The sequence below is a fragment of the Montipora capricornis genome, chromosome 3 (assembly GCF_036669925.1).
Source record: "Montipora capricornis isolate CH-2021 chromosome 3, ASM3666992v2, whole genome shotgun sequence".
Lineage (NCBI taxonomy): Eukaryota > Metazoa > Cnidaria > Anthozoa > Scleractinia > Acroporidae > Montipora > Montipora capricornis.
The window spans coordinates 853,435-869,272 of record NC_090885.1 but is presented as its reverse complement, the minus strand read 5'-3'; the positions used below and the strand labels follow the sequence as shown (position 1 = coordinate 869,272).

The 15,838-nt window shown below is 39.2% G+C and overlaps 2 protein-coding genes across 2 annotated transcripts in view; both read right to left on the bottom strand.

Moving 5' to 3' along the window:
• Nucleotides 1-10,116: 10,116 nt before the first annotated feature.
• LOC138039696 (uncharacterized) overlaps nucleotides 10,117-15,838 on the bottom strand; it is a 218,669-nt gene continuing 212,947 nt past the window's right edge. The window contains exons 6-7 of the mRNA XM_068885541.1: nucleotides 10,696-10,743; nucleotides 10,117-10,226 (exon numbers count right to left, since the gene is read on the bottom strand). Coding sequence (XP_068741642.1) covers nucleotides 10,117-10,226; nucleotides 10,696-10,743 — 158 coding nt within the window. The remainder of the gene's footprint in view (nucleotides 10,227-10,695; nucleotides 10,744-15,838) is intronic.
• Nucleotides 14,580-15,838, bottom strand: part of LOC138041859 (uncharacterized) — a 143,559-nt gene continuing 142,300 nt past the window's right edge. Inside the window, exon 11 of the mRNA XM_068887538.1 lies at nucleotides 14,580-14,758. The gene's annotated coding sequence lies outside the window, so the exon portion shown is untranslated. The remainder of the gene's footprint in view (nucleotides 14,759-15,838) is intronic.

The window sequence follows — 15,838 nt, the reverse complement described above, 5'->3', positions numbered from 1 at the left end:
TTAAACATACTAACCAGTGCCCAGAAGCCCGGACATTAATCCTAGAGAAAATTTGTTTCATTTAGTGAAGTTAAAACTTCACAGAGAGGCGATTAACTTCAACATCAGGAAAGAAACATACCAGCAATTTTCCACCCGTGTGATTAGAACACTGATGACATTCTCAGTAGAAACAATCAAAAGCTACCAGACTTGATGGATAATAGAATATTCCGAGGAAAAGGCTACAGAACAAAATATTAGAAGCTATATGTCTTCAACAGTTTCGATTTAAGGTGTAAAACGCACCCTTTGAGAAGCCTCAGTAACGCACTTACAAATAAATGGAATGCGCTAACTCAATTATCATTTATTTACTCAACGACCGGATGATCGTAAATGTCACGAACGAGGAAGGAAAATTTACTTCAAATTGATATTCTGTGGATGTTTCTGGTCAAATTATAATTTAATATGGCTTTCTTGAAGATTTCGTACCTATTTACACAATTAACAGCGAGTTTGAAGCAAGTTTCAACGGTTAACAGCGGTTAACGCAACATTTTTAAGGAGAGGACTCTTTCAATTGCTTGTTTAAATGCGAGCGAAGTCTGTTAACCGTCAAAAGCTCTTGTTAACCGTAGCTATATTTCTACAGCTCCTTTCTAATGACATGTTAATCGACTCATGATTGCTGAAAGACTTTATAGACGTTAAATAAAGTCGCTGGAAGACACCGAGTAAATTCCTTATGTTACTCCCTTGGGATTTACTTTCTATCTACAAGCCATCATGTCGCTTTGACGATCATCAATTTCTCCATTTTTAACAAACATTATGGGGCCTTTAGAGTGAAAGATGTTGGTCTGTCTCTATATCGATAGAAATGTCTTGTTCAAACTGTGTTTTTGGTGCGGGTAAAGGAACAACATGCCCCTCAAACAGTAATAAAAGATCGCGCCAAGAAATATAATAATTGGCGACTACCGGAAGTCATTTCAAAAAGATACATTAAAATCCGCAACTCTCTATAAGATTTTGCTCAAGACAACAATTCCAATGCTTAAAACATGTCTTAGCAACCTGTCAAAAAATGTATCTTTTCAAATAATTACTCATTTTTCGTCTTTAGAAACATAACGTGTTACAGACAATCTCGGACAAAACCTGTTGAGACAAAGTGTCCTTTTTGGTACTCCAACCACTTATCCAAACGTTCAGCTTAAAAGCCGCCCTTTCCCCTCCCCCCAAACTCAATGTTGCCTTATCTTGGTCGGAAATATACTGTAGAACATATGGCAATACTCAGCAACATTGACTGAGGGGGAGGGAGTGGGAAGGGGGGAGTAAGTAGGGGTGTGTCAAAATGGAGGTGAAATTGTGTCACTGTCTCAACAGTTTTGTCCGAGATTGTCTGCGATCGCATAACCTAAAGAAATAGCATTAGTTCTGTGGTTTTTCAAACCAGGGCAACAATTTTGGAACAGTTCAGTAAGTGTGACTCGAGATATAATTTTGTAAGGAAAAATAGCTAATTAACCTCATTAGTGACGTCACAAAAGGAAAGAATTGTGTGTCCTTACACTGCAAGTATGGCTTTCCGGAGAGTAATTGAGGCGAAAAGACGAACTTATGCAATGTTTGTGTATCCAAAGGATGTGTGGCCAAACAACATAGCTCTCTATCTACATAATGAGACTTTCTACCACTAAACCAATTTAGTAGACCTAGCAAGGGGACCGCAAGGGCCAAATTGATGCAACAAATGTGAAGGTCCTAATAGAAGTGGCACAGAAAAGGGTGCTAAAGTATGCAGCGGCGGGAGAGTCATAGAAGTTATTATTTTTCAAGAGCTATGGAAAAGGAGTCCTCCGGTGCACTCAGTATGAAAAAATGAATGGTGAGTTGTTTGCTTGCTTCGTGGAGAACAACTATGACGCCATGTGTATGCTGGCCAGAACGGGAACATCCCCGTCATGGATTCTGGGTGGAGACCCCAGTCAAAATTGTGTCTCTGAACAAAATATGTTGGAAAGCAGGGGTTCTCAGCTATTAAACGTACTAACCAGTTCCCAGAAGCCCGGACATTAATCCTAGAGAAAATTTGTTTCATTTAGTGAAGTTAAAACTTCACAGAGAGGCGATTAACTTCAACATCAGGAAAGAAACATACCAGCAATTTTCCACCCGTGTGATTAGAACACTGATGACATTCTCAGTAGAAACAATCAAAAGCTACCAGACTTGATGGATAATAGAATATTCCGAGGAAAAGGCTACAGAACAAAATATTAGAAGCTATATGTCTTCAACAGTTTCGATTTAAGGTGTAAAACGCACCCTTTGAGAAGCCTCAGTAACGCACTTACAAATAAATGGAATGCGCTAACTCAATTATCATTTATTTACTCAACGACCGGATGATCGTAAATGTCACGAACGAGGAAGGAAAATTTACTTCAAATTGATATTCTGTGGATGTTTCTGGTCAAATTATAATTTAATATGGCTTTCTTGAAGATTTCGTACCTATTTACACGATTAACAGCGAGTTTGAAGCAAGTTTCAACGGTTAACAGCGGTTAACGCAACATTTTTAAGGAGAGGACTCTTTCAATTGCTTGTTTAAATGCGAGCGAAGTCTGTTAACCGTCAAAAGCTCTTGTTAACCGTAGCTATATTTCTACAGCTCCTTTCTAATGACATGTTAATCGACTCATGATTGCTGAAAGACTTTATAGACGTTAAATAAAGTCGCTGGAAGACACCGAGTAAATTCCTTATGTTACTCCCTTGGGATTTACTTTCTATCTACAAGCCATCATGTCGCTTTGACGATCATCAATTTCTCCATTTTTAACAAACATTATGGGGCCTTTAGAGTGAAAGATGTTGGTCTGTCTCTATATCGATAGAAATGTCTTGTTCAAACTGTGTTTTTGGTGCGGGTAAAGGAACAACATGCCCCTCAAACAGTAATAAAAGATCGCGCCAAGAAATATAATAATTGGCGACTACCGGAAGTCATTTCAAAAAGATACATTAAAATCCGCAACTCTCTATAAGATTTTGCTCAAGACAACAATTCCAATGCTTAAAACATGTCTTAGCAACCTGTCAAAAAATGTATCTTTTCAAATAATTACTCATTTTTCGTCTTTAGAAACATAACGTGTTACAGACAATCTCGGACAAAACCTGTTGAGACAAAGTGTCCTTTTTGGTACTCCAACCACTTATCCAAACGTTCAGCTTAAAAGCCGCCCTTTCCCCTCCCCCCAAACTCAATGTTGCCTTATCTTGGTCGGAAATATACTGTAGAACATATGGCAATACTCAGCAACATTGACTGAGGGGGAGGGAGTGGGAAGGGGGGAGTAAGTAGGGGTGTGTCAAAATGGAGGTGAAATTGTGTCACTGTCTCAACAGTTTTGTCCGAGATTGTCTGCGATCGCATAACCTAAAGAAATAGCATTAGTTCTGTGGTTTTTCAAACCAGGGCAACAATTTTGGAACAGTTCAGTAAGTGTGACTCGAGATATAATTTTGTAAGGAAAAATAGCTAATTAACCTCATTAGTGACGTCACAAAAGGAAAGAATTGTGTGTCCTTACACTGCAAGTATGGCTTTCCGGAGAGTAATTGAGGCGAAAAGACGAACTTATGCAATGTTTGTGTATCCAAAGGATGTGTGGCCAAACAACATAGCTCTCTATCTACATAATGTAAGTTTCTACCACTAAACCAATTTAGTAGACCTAGCAAGGGGACCGCAAGGGCCAAATTGATGCAACAAATGTGAAGGTCCTAATAGAAGTGGCACAGAAAAGGGTGCTAAAGTATGCAGCGGCGGGAGAGTCATAGAAGTTATTATTTTTCAAGAGCTATGGAAAAGGAGTCCTCCGGTGCACTCAGTATGAAAAAATGAATGGTGAGTTGTTTGCTTGCTTCGTGGAGAACAACTATGACGCCATGTGTATGCTGGCCAGAACGGGAACATCCCCGTCATGGATTCTGGGTGGAGACCCCAGTCAAAATTGTGTCTCTGAACAAAATATGTTGGAAAGCAGGGGTTCTCAGCTATTAAAACCAGTGCCCAGAAGCCCGGACATTAATCCTACAGAAAATTTGTTTCATTTAGTGAAGTTAAAACTTCACAGAGAGGCGATTAACTTCAACATCAGGAAAGAAACATACCAGCAATTTTCCACCCGTGTGATTAGAACACTGATGACATTCTCAGTAGAAACAATCAAAAGCTACCAGACTTGATGGATAATAGAATATTCCGAGGAAAAGGCTACAGAACAAAATATTAGAAGCTATATGTCTTCAACAGTTTCGATTTAAGGTGTAAAACGCACCCTTTGAGAAGCCTCAGTAACGCACTTACAAATAAATGGAATGCGCTAACTCAATTATCATTTATTTACTCAACGACCGGATGATCGTAAATGTCACGAACGAGGAAGGAAAATTTACTTCAAATTGATATTCTGTGGATGTTTCTGGTCAAATTATAATTTAATATGGCTTTCTTGAAGATTTCGTACCTATTTACACAATTAACAGCGAGTTTGAAGCAAGTTTCAACGGTTAACAGCCGTTAACGAAACATTTTTAAGGAGAGGACTCTTTCAATTGCTTGTTTAAATGCGAGCGAAGTCTTTTAACTGTCAAAAGCTCTTGTTAACCGTAGCTATATTTCTACAGCTCCTTTCTAATGACATGTTAATCGACTCATGATTGCTGAAAGACTTTATAGACGTTAAATAAAGTCGCTGGAAGACACCGAGTAAATTCCTTATGTTACTCCCTTGGGATTTACTTTCCATCTACAGGCCATCATGTCGCTTTAACGATCATCAATTTCTCCATTTTTAACAAACATTATGGGGCCTTTAGAGTGAAAGATGTTGGTCTGTCTCTATATCGATAGAAATGTCTTGTTCAAACTGTGTTTTTGGTGCGGGTAAAGGAACAACATGCCCCTCAAACAGTAATAAAAGATCGCGCCAAGAAATATAATAATTGGCGACTACCGGAAGTCATTTCAAAAAGATACATTAAAATCCGCAACTCTCTATAAGATTTTGCTCAAGACAACAATTCCAATGCTTAAAACATGTCTTAGCAACCTGTCAAAAAATGTATCTTTTCAAATAATTACTCATTTTTCGTCTTTAGAAACATAACGTGTTACAGACAATCTCGGACAAAACCTGTTGAGACAAAGTGTCCTTTTTGGTACTCCAACCACTTATCCAAACGTTCAGCTTAAAAGCCGCCCTTTCCCCTCCCCCCAAACTCAATGTTGCCTTATCTTGGTCGGAAATATACTGTAGAACATATGGCAATACTCAGCAACATTGACTGAGGGGGAGGGAGTGGGAAGGGGGGAGTAAGTAGGGGTGTGTCAAAATGGAGGTGAAATTGTGTCACTGTCTCAACAGTTTTGTCCGAGATTGTCTGCGATCGCATAACCTAAAGAAATAGCATTAGTTCTGTGGTTTTTCAAACCAGGGCAACAATTTTGGAACAGTTCAGTAAGTGTGACTCGAGATATAATTTTGTAAGGAAAAATAGCTAATTAACCTCATTAGTGACGTCACAAAAGGAAAGAATTGTGTGTCCTTACACTGCAAGTATGGCTTTCCGGAGAGTAATTGAGGCGAAAAGACGAACTTATGCAATGTTTGTGTATCCAAAGGATGTGTGGCCAAACAACATAGCTCTCTATCTACATAATGAGACTTTCTACCACTAAACCAATTTAGTAGACCTAGCAAGGGGACCGCAAGGGCCAAATTGATGCAACAAATGTGAAGGTCCTAATAGAAGTGGCACAGAAAAGGGTGCTAAAGTATGCAGCGGCGGGAGAGTCATAAAAGTTATTATTTTTCAAGAGCTATGGAAAAGGAGTCCTCCGGTGCACTCAGTATGAAAAAATGAATGGTGAGTTGTTTGCTTGCTTCGTGGAGAACAACTATGACGCCATGTGTATGCTGGCCAGAACGGGAACATCCCCGTCATGGATTCTGGGTGGAGACCCCAGTCAAAATTGTGTCTCTGAACAAAATATGTTGGAAAGCAGGGGTTCTCAGCTATTAAACATACTAACCAGTGCCCAGAAGCCCGGACATTAATCCTAGAGAAAATTTGTTTCATTTAGTGAAGTTAAAACTTCACAGAGAGGCGATTAACTTCAACATCAGGAAAGAAACATACCAGCAATTTTCCACCCGTGTGATTAGAACACTGATGACATTCTCAGTAGAAACAATCAAAAGCTACCAGACTTGATGGATAATAGAATATTCCGAGGAAAAGGCTACAGAACAAAATATTAGAAGCTATATGTCTTCAACAGTTTCGATTTAAGGTGTAAAACGCACCCTTTGAGAAGCCTCAGTAACGCACTTACAAATAAATGGAATGCGCTAACTCAATTATCATTTATTTACTCAACGACCGGATGATCGTAAATGTCACGAACGAGGAAGGAAAATTTACTTCAAATTGATATTCTGTGGATGTTTCTGGTCAAATTATAATTTAATATGGCTTTCTTGAAGATTTCGTACCTATTTACACGATTAACAGCGAGTTTGAAGCAAGTTTCAACGGTTAACAGCGGTTAACGCAACATTTTTAAGGAGAGGACTCTTTCAATTGCTTGTTTAAATGCGAGCGAAGTCTGTTAACCGTCAAAAGCTCTTGTTAACCGTAGCTATATTTCTACAGCTCCTTTCTAATGACATGTTAATCGACTCATGATTGCTGAAAGACTTTATAGACGTTAAATAAAGTCGCTGGAAGACACCGAGTAAATTCCTTATGTTACTCCCTTGGGATTTACTTTCCATCTACAGGCCATCATGTCGCTTTGACGATCATCAATTTCTCCATTTTTAACAAACATTATGGGGCCTTTAGAGTGAAAGATGTTGGTCTGTCTCTATATCGATAGAAATGTCTTGTTCAAACTGTGTTTTTGGTGCGGGTAAAGGAACAACATGCCCCTCAAACAGTAATAAAAGATCGCGCCAAGAAATATAATAATTGGCGACTACCGGAAGTCATTTCAAAAAGATACATTAAAATCCGCAACTCTCTATAAGATTTTGCTCAAGACAACAATTCCAATGCTTAAAACATGTCTTAGCAACCTGCCAAAAAATGTATCTTTTCAAATAATTACTCATTTTTCGTCTTTAGAAAGATAACGTGTTACAGACAATCTCGGACAAAACCTGTTGAGACAAAGTGTCCTTTTTGGTACTCCAACCACTTATCCAAACGTTCAGCTTAAAAGCCGCCCTTTCCCCTCCCCCCAAACTCAATGTTGCCTTATCTTGGTCGGAACTATACTGTAGAACATATGGCAATACTCAGCAACATTGACTGAGGGGGAGGGAGTGGGAAGGGGGGAGTAAGTAGGGGTGTGTCAAAATGGAGGTGAAATTGTGTCACTGTCTCAACAGTTTTGTCCGAGATTGTCTGCGATCGCATAACCTAAAGAAATAGCATTAGTTCTGTGGTTTTTCAAACCAGGGCAACAATTTTGGAACAGTTCAGTAAGTGTGACTCGAGATATAATTTTGTAAGGAAAAATAGCTAATTAACCTCATTAGTGACGTCACAAAAGGAAAGAATTGTGTGTCCTTACACTGCAAGTATGGCTTTCCGGAGAGTAATTGAGGCGAAAAGACGAACTTATGCAATGTTTGTGTATCCAAAGGATGTGTGGCCAAACAACATAGCTCTCTATCTACATAATGAGACTTTCTACCACTAAACCAATTTAGTAGACCTAGCAAGGGGACCGCAAGGGCCAAATTGATGCAACAAATGTGAAGGTCCTAATAGAAGTGGCACAGAAAAGGGTGCTAAAGTATGCAGCGGCGGGAGAGTCATAGAAGTTATTATTTTTCAAGAGCTATGGAAAAGGAGTCCTCCGGTGCACTCAGTATGAAAAAATGAATGGTGAGTTGTTTGCTTGCTTCGTGGAGAACAACTATGACGCCATGTGTATGCTGGCCAGAACGGGAACATCCCCGTCATGGATTCTGGGTGGAGACCCCAGTCAAAATTGTGTCTCTGAACAAAATATGTTGGAAAGCAGGGGTTCTCAGCTATTAAACGTACTAACCAGTGCCCAGAAGCCCGGACATTAATCCTAGAGAAAATTTGTTTCATTTAGTGAAGTTAAAACTTCACAGAGAGGCGATTAACTTCAACATCAGGAAAGAAACATACCAGCAATTTTCCACCCGTGTGATTAGAACACTGATGACATTCTCAGTAGAAACAATCAAAAGCTACCAGACTTGATGGATAATAGAATATTCCGAGGAAAAGGCTACAGAACAAAATATTAGAAGCTATATGTCTTCAACAGTTTCGATTTAAGGTGTAAAACGCACCCTTTGAGAAGCCTGAGTAACGCACTTACAAATAAATGGAATGCGCTAACTCAATTATCATTTATTTACTCAACGACCGGATGATCGTAAATGTCACGAACGAGGAAGGAAAATTTACTTCAAATTGATATTCTGTGGATGTTTCTGGTCAAATTATAATTTAATATGGCTTTCTTGAAGATTTCGTACCTATTTACACGATTAACAGCGAGTTTGAAGCAAGTTTCAACGGTTAACAGCGGTTAACGCAACATTTTTAAGGAGAGGACTCTTTCAATTGCTTGTTTAAATGCGAGCGAAGTCTGTTAACCGTCAAAAGCTCTTGTTAACCGTAGCTATATTTCTACAGCTCCTTTCTAATGACATGTTAATCGACTCATGATTGCTGAAAGACTTTATAGACGTTAAATAAAGTCGCTGGAAGACACCGAGTAAATTCCTTATGTTACTCCCTTGGGATTTACTTTCCATCTACAAGCCATCATGTCGCTTTGACGATCATCAATTTCTCCATTTTTAACAAACATTATGGGGCCTTTAGAGTGAAAGATGTTGGTCTGTCTCTATATCGATAGAAATGTCTTGTTCAAACTGTGTTTTTGGTGCGGGTAAAGGAACAACATGCCCCTCAAACAGTAATAAAAGATCGCGCCAAGAAATATAATAATTGGCGACTACCGGAAGTCATTTCAAAAAGATACATTAAAATCCGCAACTCTCTATAAGATTTTGCTCAAGACAACAATTCCAATGCTTAAAACATGTCTTAGCAACCTGTCAAAAAATGTATCTTTTCAAATAATTACTCATTTTTCGTCTTTAGAAACATAACGTGTTACAGACAATCTCGGACAAAACCTGTTGAGACAAAGTGTCCTTTTTGGTACTCCAACCACTTATCCAAACGTTCAGCTTAAAAGCCGCCCTTTCCCCTCCCCCCAAACTCAATGTTGCCTTATCTTGGTCGGAAATATACTGTAGAACATATGGCAATACTCAGCAACATTGACTGAGGGGGAGGGGGAGTGGGAAGGGGGGAGTAAGTAGGGGTGTGTCAAAATGGAGGTGAAATTGTGTCACTGTCTCAACAGTTTTGTCCGAGATTGTAGGTTATATTGGTGATCTTCATTTTACCAAGGATGAACAATTGAGTGCACTCGAATTAGTTTAGATCAGCTATACTTATCCCCCAAAAAGGGACTTGGAAACACATACACCTTTCCTCCAGCTCTGTCTTACGCTTACGCGTCTCAACACATCTTCTCAATGTTTCTTACCAACTTATCGGTTGCTGTATTCATACAGTCTTATCCATTCAGCCTCAAGATTAAAACATACGGTAAGGGAACAAAGAACCGTAATATATACTTACCGGTATTTGATCTCGGACCTTCCAGATCTTTGGTCCTGTGCATTCACCACTACACTACAATGATGGACATGCTCAATCTAACACACCGCTTTTCATTATTTCCTCTATACAATGAATTATCATTGACAGCCATATATAAGACATATAATAACCAAAACTAATCCTGACCTGACCCTAATTTTTCTTTAGGCTTCAATGCATCTGAGTGCATATTCAACCGAGGTAAAATGGGAATCACTAATTTAATCTGGTTAAAAGGAGATTCAACCTGAGACCAGGTTTTACCTGCAACATAGCCACCTTGTAGCGGAAGCTATACCATTGTCCATCACGAGCCAATCATTGGCTTCCATATTTCTTCCATATAAGATCATTAATAATAAACGATTGAGTGTACTTACTTGTTAGGGGCTCGGTTGCTGTCTGCACAGTACTAGGCAATGACAGGTCTGTAACGAAAATTGAGATAAAATGAATTTAAAGTTAAATTATCGTTAGATAAGCTGTTAGGAAAGGAATGAAGCATTGCGACCTCGCACCGGAAGCTATACCATTTTTCACTCCAGCCAGTTATTGCCTTCTACATTTCTTTCAGTAGGTTTTTGCTGAAGAGATCAAAGGAAAACAAAGAACAACAAGTGACATTAACAGCAACTGATTGAGTGTCCTTACGTGTTAGGGGCTTTGTCGTTGTCGCCGAAGTACTTGACGCTGAAAACTCTGTAACGAAAACTACAAACAAAATAAATTGAGCTGTTTATTAAGGGCATTCAGAATAGTGACCGAGCTTCGGGAAGCTCAACCATTGTCGAACACAAGCCGATCATTGGCTTCCACATTTCTACCCGTACTTTTTGGCTTTAAAGGCAAAGAATAAGCAAAAGACACCATTAAGAATAACCGATTGAGTGCACTTACTTGTTGGGGGCTTTGTTGTTGCCTGCGCAATAGATGACGTTGAAATCTCTGTTACCAAATTTCAAACAAAATAAATTTGAAATTAAATTGTTCTCGGTTGAGCTGTTTACGAATGGAATTAAATGATATCGGTTACCCGGGTGAAAGGAAGAAATTAATAGTAGGTCATAGTATAATCACTATGAAGACCTTTTTGAGAACTCTTTTCGAAAAGTGCGTCTTGCTCTATGACTTAAAGCAACCCCCGAGAGAGCTTCAATTATCGGTCGTCCAACACGGGTTATCCGACTCATATACGTTATAAAAAAGGGTCAGTAAGGATAACCATGCTCCATTTTCTATATTCACCTTTAACCCGTTCGTGCCAATCTAGTTAGTGGGCCTGTATCGCACGACGTGAACGAAATGGAATAATGGCCATACAATTGAGATAGCGCAAAGTTATATAGTGAAGCAAAGTTTTCGTTGCCGCAGACTTTTTCATTGCTTTAACTCCCTACTTTAAGAGGAGAGCAAAGAAAAGCAAACGGCAAATTGCAGGCTGAAATTTAGTCTGTCAACCAGAAATTAATTAACGATTATTCCATGAGCGCTCGTTGGATATGAGATGATAAATAAGTGCGTAGTGTCCAGTCAGCTATATCCAGTCTCACATCCAACAAAGGCAAAAAGAATAATTGTCTTATTAAATTTTCACTAATTTCTGAACGCTTGGACAATCAGTCAAAAAATTTCCGGAAATTTCGGTTTGTTTGTAAATGAAACACGACTTTCTGGCTCTTTCCATTGGAAAGTTATCGGTAAAAAGGGAATTACTGAAAAGGTAGTTTTGTTTTCCCCGTTGGAAAATTTCTGATGGAAATGTGTGTTCTATTTACAAGTTTTCAAAGGTCTTACCAGTTCCAGGCTATTCACGGCCATATTTTGAATTTTAGCGCTCAAAATCGCACTCGCCGAGGGGCGAGTGGACTTGCGTTAAACGGATAACGTTTTTCACCAGATAGAGATTTCCACCAAAATTTCCAAGATTTTCTAGTAAATGAAAAACGTCCATTGTGTTTCGGGGATATCGCGGCTTCCCGCACAAAAATTTCAGGTTGGCAACACTCGACGCAATCAGTTTCCCTATTAGGACATACAGTGTATGAGCGGATAACCGAGATTGAATGAACAAATCAGAAAGATAGAGGTAAAAATTTTGATAATGCCACAAATGGAGGATATTGCATGGCCGCGTGGGGATACAAAATTTATTACATAAGTATAGAGATTTACGTACATTTCCGTGATGAAATAAAACGGCATACGATGTTTTCACTACAGGGAGCAGACGAGTCCTATTTGACCGCTTTTCCAAGTAAATTCACCGTACAATTGCAGCGAGAATCGATCTTGTTGATTTGAATGAGCGTACGTGATCAAACTCCTCACAAATCCTACCCGCGAGACGAAAGCCGAATACAGTAATGACAGCGGTCTTTTCACTAGTGGTATCTCACACTCATTAGCAGTACAAAAATAGGTAAGGGATGATAGCGATCTCGGTCAAATTTTGAATCGTCAATAAATCGCTAAAATTTGGATGAAAATGTCTTATTTCCAGCAGTTGTTGTAGAAAGAATATTATCTCCCCAGTCGTAAAAGAAATTAACCAGAAAGTGCATAAAAGTTCTACTTTCGAGAAACCATTTTCCAAGTGTTTTACGTTCGATTTCGTACAATGTGGACCGGAGGATACCGGTGACGGAAATTTGTCATCAGTTCTTACCAACTTCTGAAGAGAGATTTGTTTTCCACTTTGAATTTTTCGTTTTCTCTATTTTCCTGGTGCTGAAGCCGTTTTTCTTGAAGCAAAGTTCCCATGTCGGTGCAAAACCAGACGATCAGCTGTTTTGAGATTTGAATAAGTAACGGTTACATCATAAATACTTTTGTCCTTTGGCCACTTCAATTTCAGCAGGAAAAGAAAACACACAGCGGTTACAAACATTTTCATTTTATACTACCGGAAGTTACGATTTTGTTGTCACACTTTTTAACTAGTCACCAGTGCCTCGCTCTAGTTTTTAAAATTTTGTGTAACAGTTTTAACCGTCACTTCTGATGATGTATGTTGCAACATACGAAACGTCAAATATAAAATGAAAATGTTTGTAACCGCTGTGCGTTTTCTTTTCCTGCTAAGTAACGGTTGATTTCAATTCCTTTCAACATCCGGTACGGCAGCCCGGGCTCGACTTCTGTTTCCGTCACGGGTATGTTTCGGTCCCTGTTGAACTAGTCACGTGGTGGTAAGTTTCATCCCTTGTCTCTTTTAGTACTCTCGGCACTTCTTGCCTCGTACGCAAAGCTTCGCGGAAAGGATTTCAACCGCGACACGATCGATTGTGTGTAGTTTGATCACGTACGGTGATTCAAATCAACAAGATTGATTTACGGTGAATTTTCCTGGCAAAACGGGTGAAATAGGACTGCACTGTCCCTGTGGTTTTCACTGGTCGTATCAGCCTTTTGATTGGTTAAGGACGGTGCCTACTATTGTTATTGCGCATACGCTCTGCGCATATCGAGATACTCAGATTGCCTATGGTTGGTGCTTATTAATACAGGGATTTTTGCGCGGTTCAAAACTACGCGGAGAAAGCAGAACTTAGCAAGTGATCTTTGTATCCAAAAAGAAAATTGGGGCTAACGACGCATTTTTCAGAGAAAATTAGGCTTCAATTTGGAAAAGAACGCCATACACTGCTTTGTATTTGAAAGCTTTTTACAAATATTGTTCATTAATTATCTTCTTTAATTATCTTCATTGTTGGCTCGTTTGTACGATTTTTATTACTCAGCCGTTATGAAAAATCGTTGAACTCCCTCGTTCGTTTACGCGATCCTTGACAACTCGTGAATAAAAATCGCACGCACTCACTAACCATGAAGTAATCTACATTTCTCCTGGAGTGCTGATAGTATGCGCTCACTCGTGAGAGATATTATCAGCAAGAGAAGATAAAATTCGTATCCCCAAGTGGCCATGTAATGTTCTGTTTATTACATAGATACCAATGAAATGTTCAGATTAAAAAAAAACTTGTTTTATTCTTTTTCGAAATGGTGAAAAAGTGGTCACCAACCACCAAAACACGCATGTTCTGTAACATGAAACAAGATATGAAAGTTAGGAAAAGCAAATCATGATGATGTCAAATTGTGCAACAAAAGAAGAAGAATTATATTACAGCACAAAAGTATCTTGCAGTGAAGGGGAAGCTTGCTTTTTATTGGCTAATCGCGTTAGTTACCATTTCGACACCCATATCCTCACTTGTGAAAGATAAAAATGAAATGTTCACTGCCAGCGGTGAAGACATGACTTTTTAGTAAGAAGGAAAATCCTGGTATTTCATCAGTATCTATCTATATAATATACATTTGACATGACTCATTTTAGTGCATTTTGGCCACAGCTATGGAGATATCGGTAATAGCTGAATTCGTTCAAAGGCTCTCTCAAGTTTTCCTTGAGAGTTTTTCCTCAGTTCGGGAAAAATTCAAAACACCTCGAGATTTTCAAAATTGAACATACCATTCCGATAACTTTAAAATATTCCAGTGGTTGTGGATAAGACTGTGCCACAAACTAATTAATATTTACCTGCCGTCAAAGTTGTTGGCAGTACTAGTGTAGTTCCGTTGCTAGCACAGTAACGATATCTGCAATAGTATGATGGCAAAGGAGTCAGCTTATAAACGTAAAATCCACCGCAGTTGCGAACACTGATGTAAGTGAAGTAATGACAGCATCCGTAGTATCCATTGAAACACACCCTACGCACGACAGCGCCATCCTTCACAGATGGGTGTCCTCCACTAAGCCAGCCTGGACAAAAAGCACCACAGTGATACATCTCAACACAAGTATCAGCCATTTGATTTCCAGCCAATCTGTCAAACCGGTACCAGCCAGACAGGGTGCTTTCGTTGATGCAACTAGCAAGTGGTTGAAAACGGTTGAGTCCATGCGTTGTTGCTCGGTTGGCTTCCGTGAGCGATTTGTAGTTTACACATTCTGAAAAGATTTCATTCATTGTTAGAAAAGGGCATCACTTCCAGGCTCCGAGTAACAACACTCGCACAAATGAGAGGAAAGAAATGATTCACAAGAGGACAGGAATGAGGCAAGAGAAGCCAAGACGTGACTGAGCGAGAGCTGTAATGAAATGTCAGCCAAGGAGTGATTTTCTAAACAAAAGGGATTCCATTTTAAACTGCAATTTAACGTGAACGTTTGCTCGGTCTTTTTTTTATCGTTTACTGGAAAGCTTACGCATACGAAATGACATCAGTAGTGAGATATAGAATCCTGGTGCTTTTTAATCCAGTTTCAATTACGCCTCCCCCAATTAATTTAAAACACTGCCCTGTTCAATTGGTATTCAAACCTTGGCATTCTAGTAAAGTTGATTATTAAAAAATATGAGCTTTCGACAGCCAGTTTATTGTTTTCAACGGATGAACATAACTGATATTAACATGAAATGAACCGTTAAAACATTTAAATATACAGAGTGATACGCAAAAATTAAAAATATGCAAGAAGAATGTTCGGAGGAATGCTAAAAGTTCTTACAAAGAAGAGCTCAAGCATTACAGAATAACATTAATGCGAGACACCACAAAAAATTCAACAATTTAAAGAACTACCACAACTTGCTACCTGAACTTGTGGACAAAGGCAACTGGGTCGTCAATCTCTCCAAGAAACCACTACAACCTGGCAAGCACTCGCTCTTGAAAAAAGGCCCGAAGTTTGCCCCAACCCCGTCCAAATTTCCATACAAGGACATTGTCGCTGAAGTTGAGGCTGCTATTAACTGTCTACCCGAGGAATCAAAAGATCACGTACGAACCTCTACGACTGCGATCCTCCGGAAGGCTTGCTTGCCAAACCACTAACCACAAAAACATCTCAAAAGAAGAAACAAAAGCCTTGCATGACCCAAAGAGAGACAACTCCAGAGTCACCATGAAAGTCGACAAAGGAAGTTGCTTCGTTGTCATGGATAGAGAAGATTGCGATAACAAAATGGAATCTCTCCTTGCGGACCGTAACACTTATGAGCTCATCACAAGATCCCGCCGAATCGAG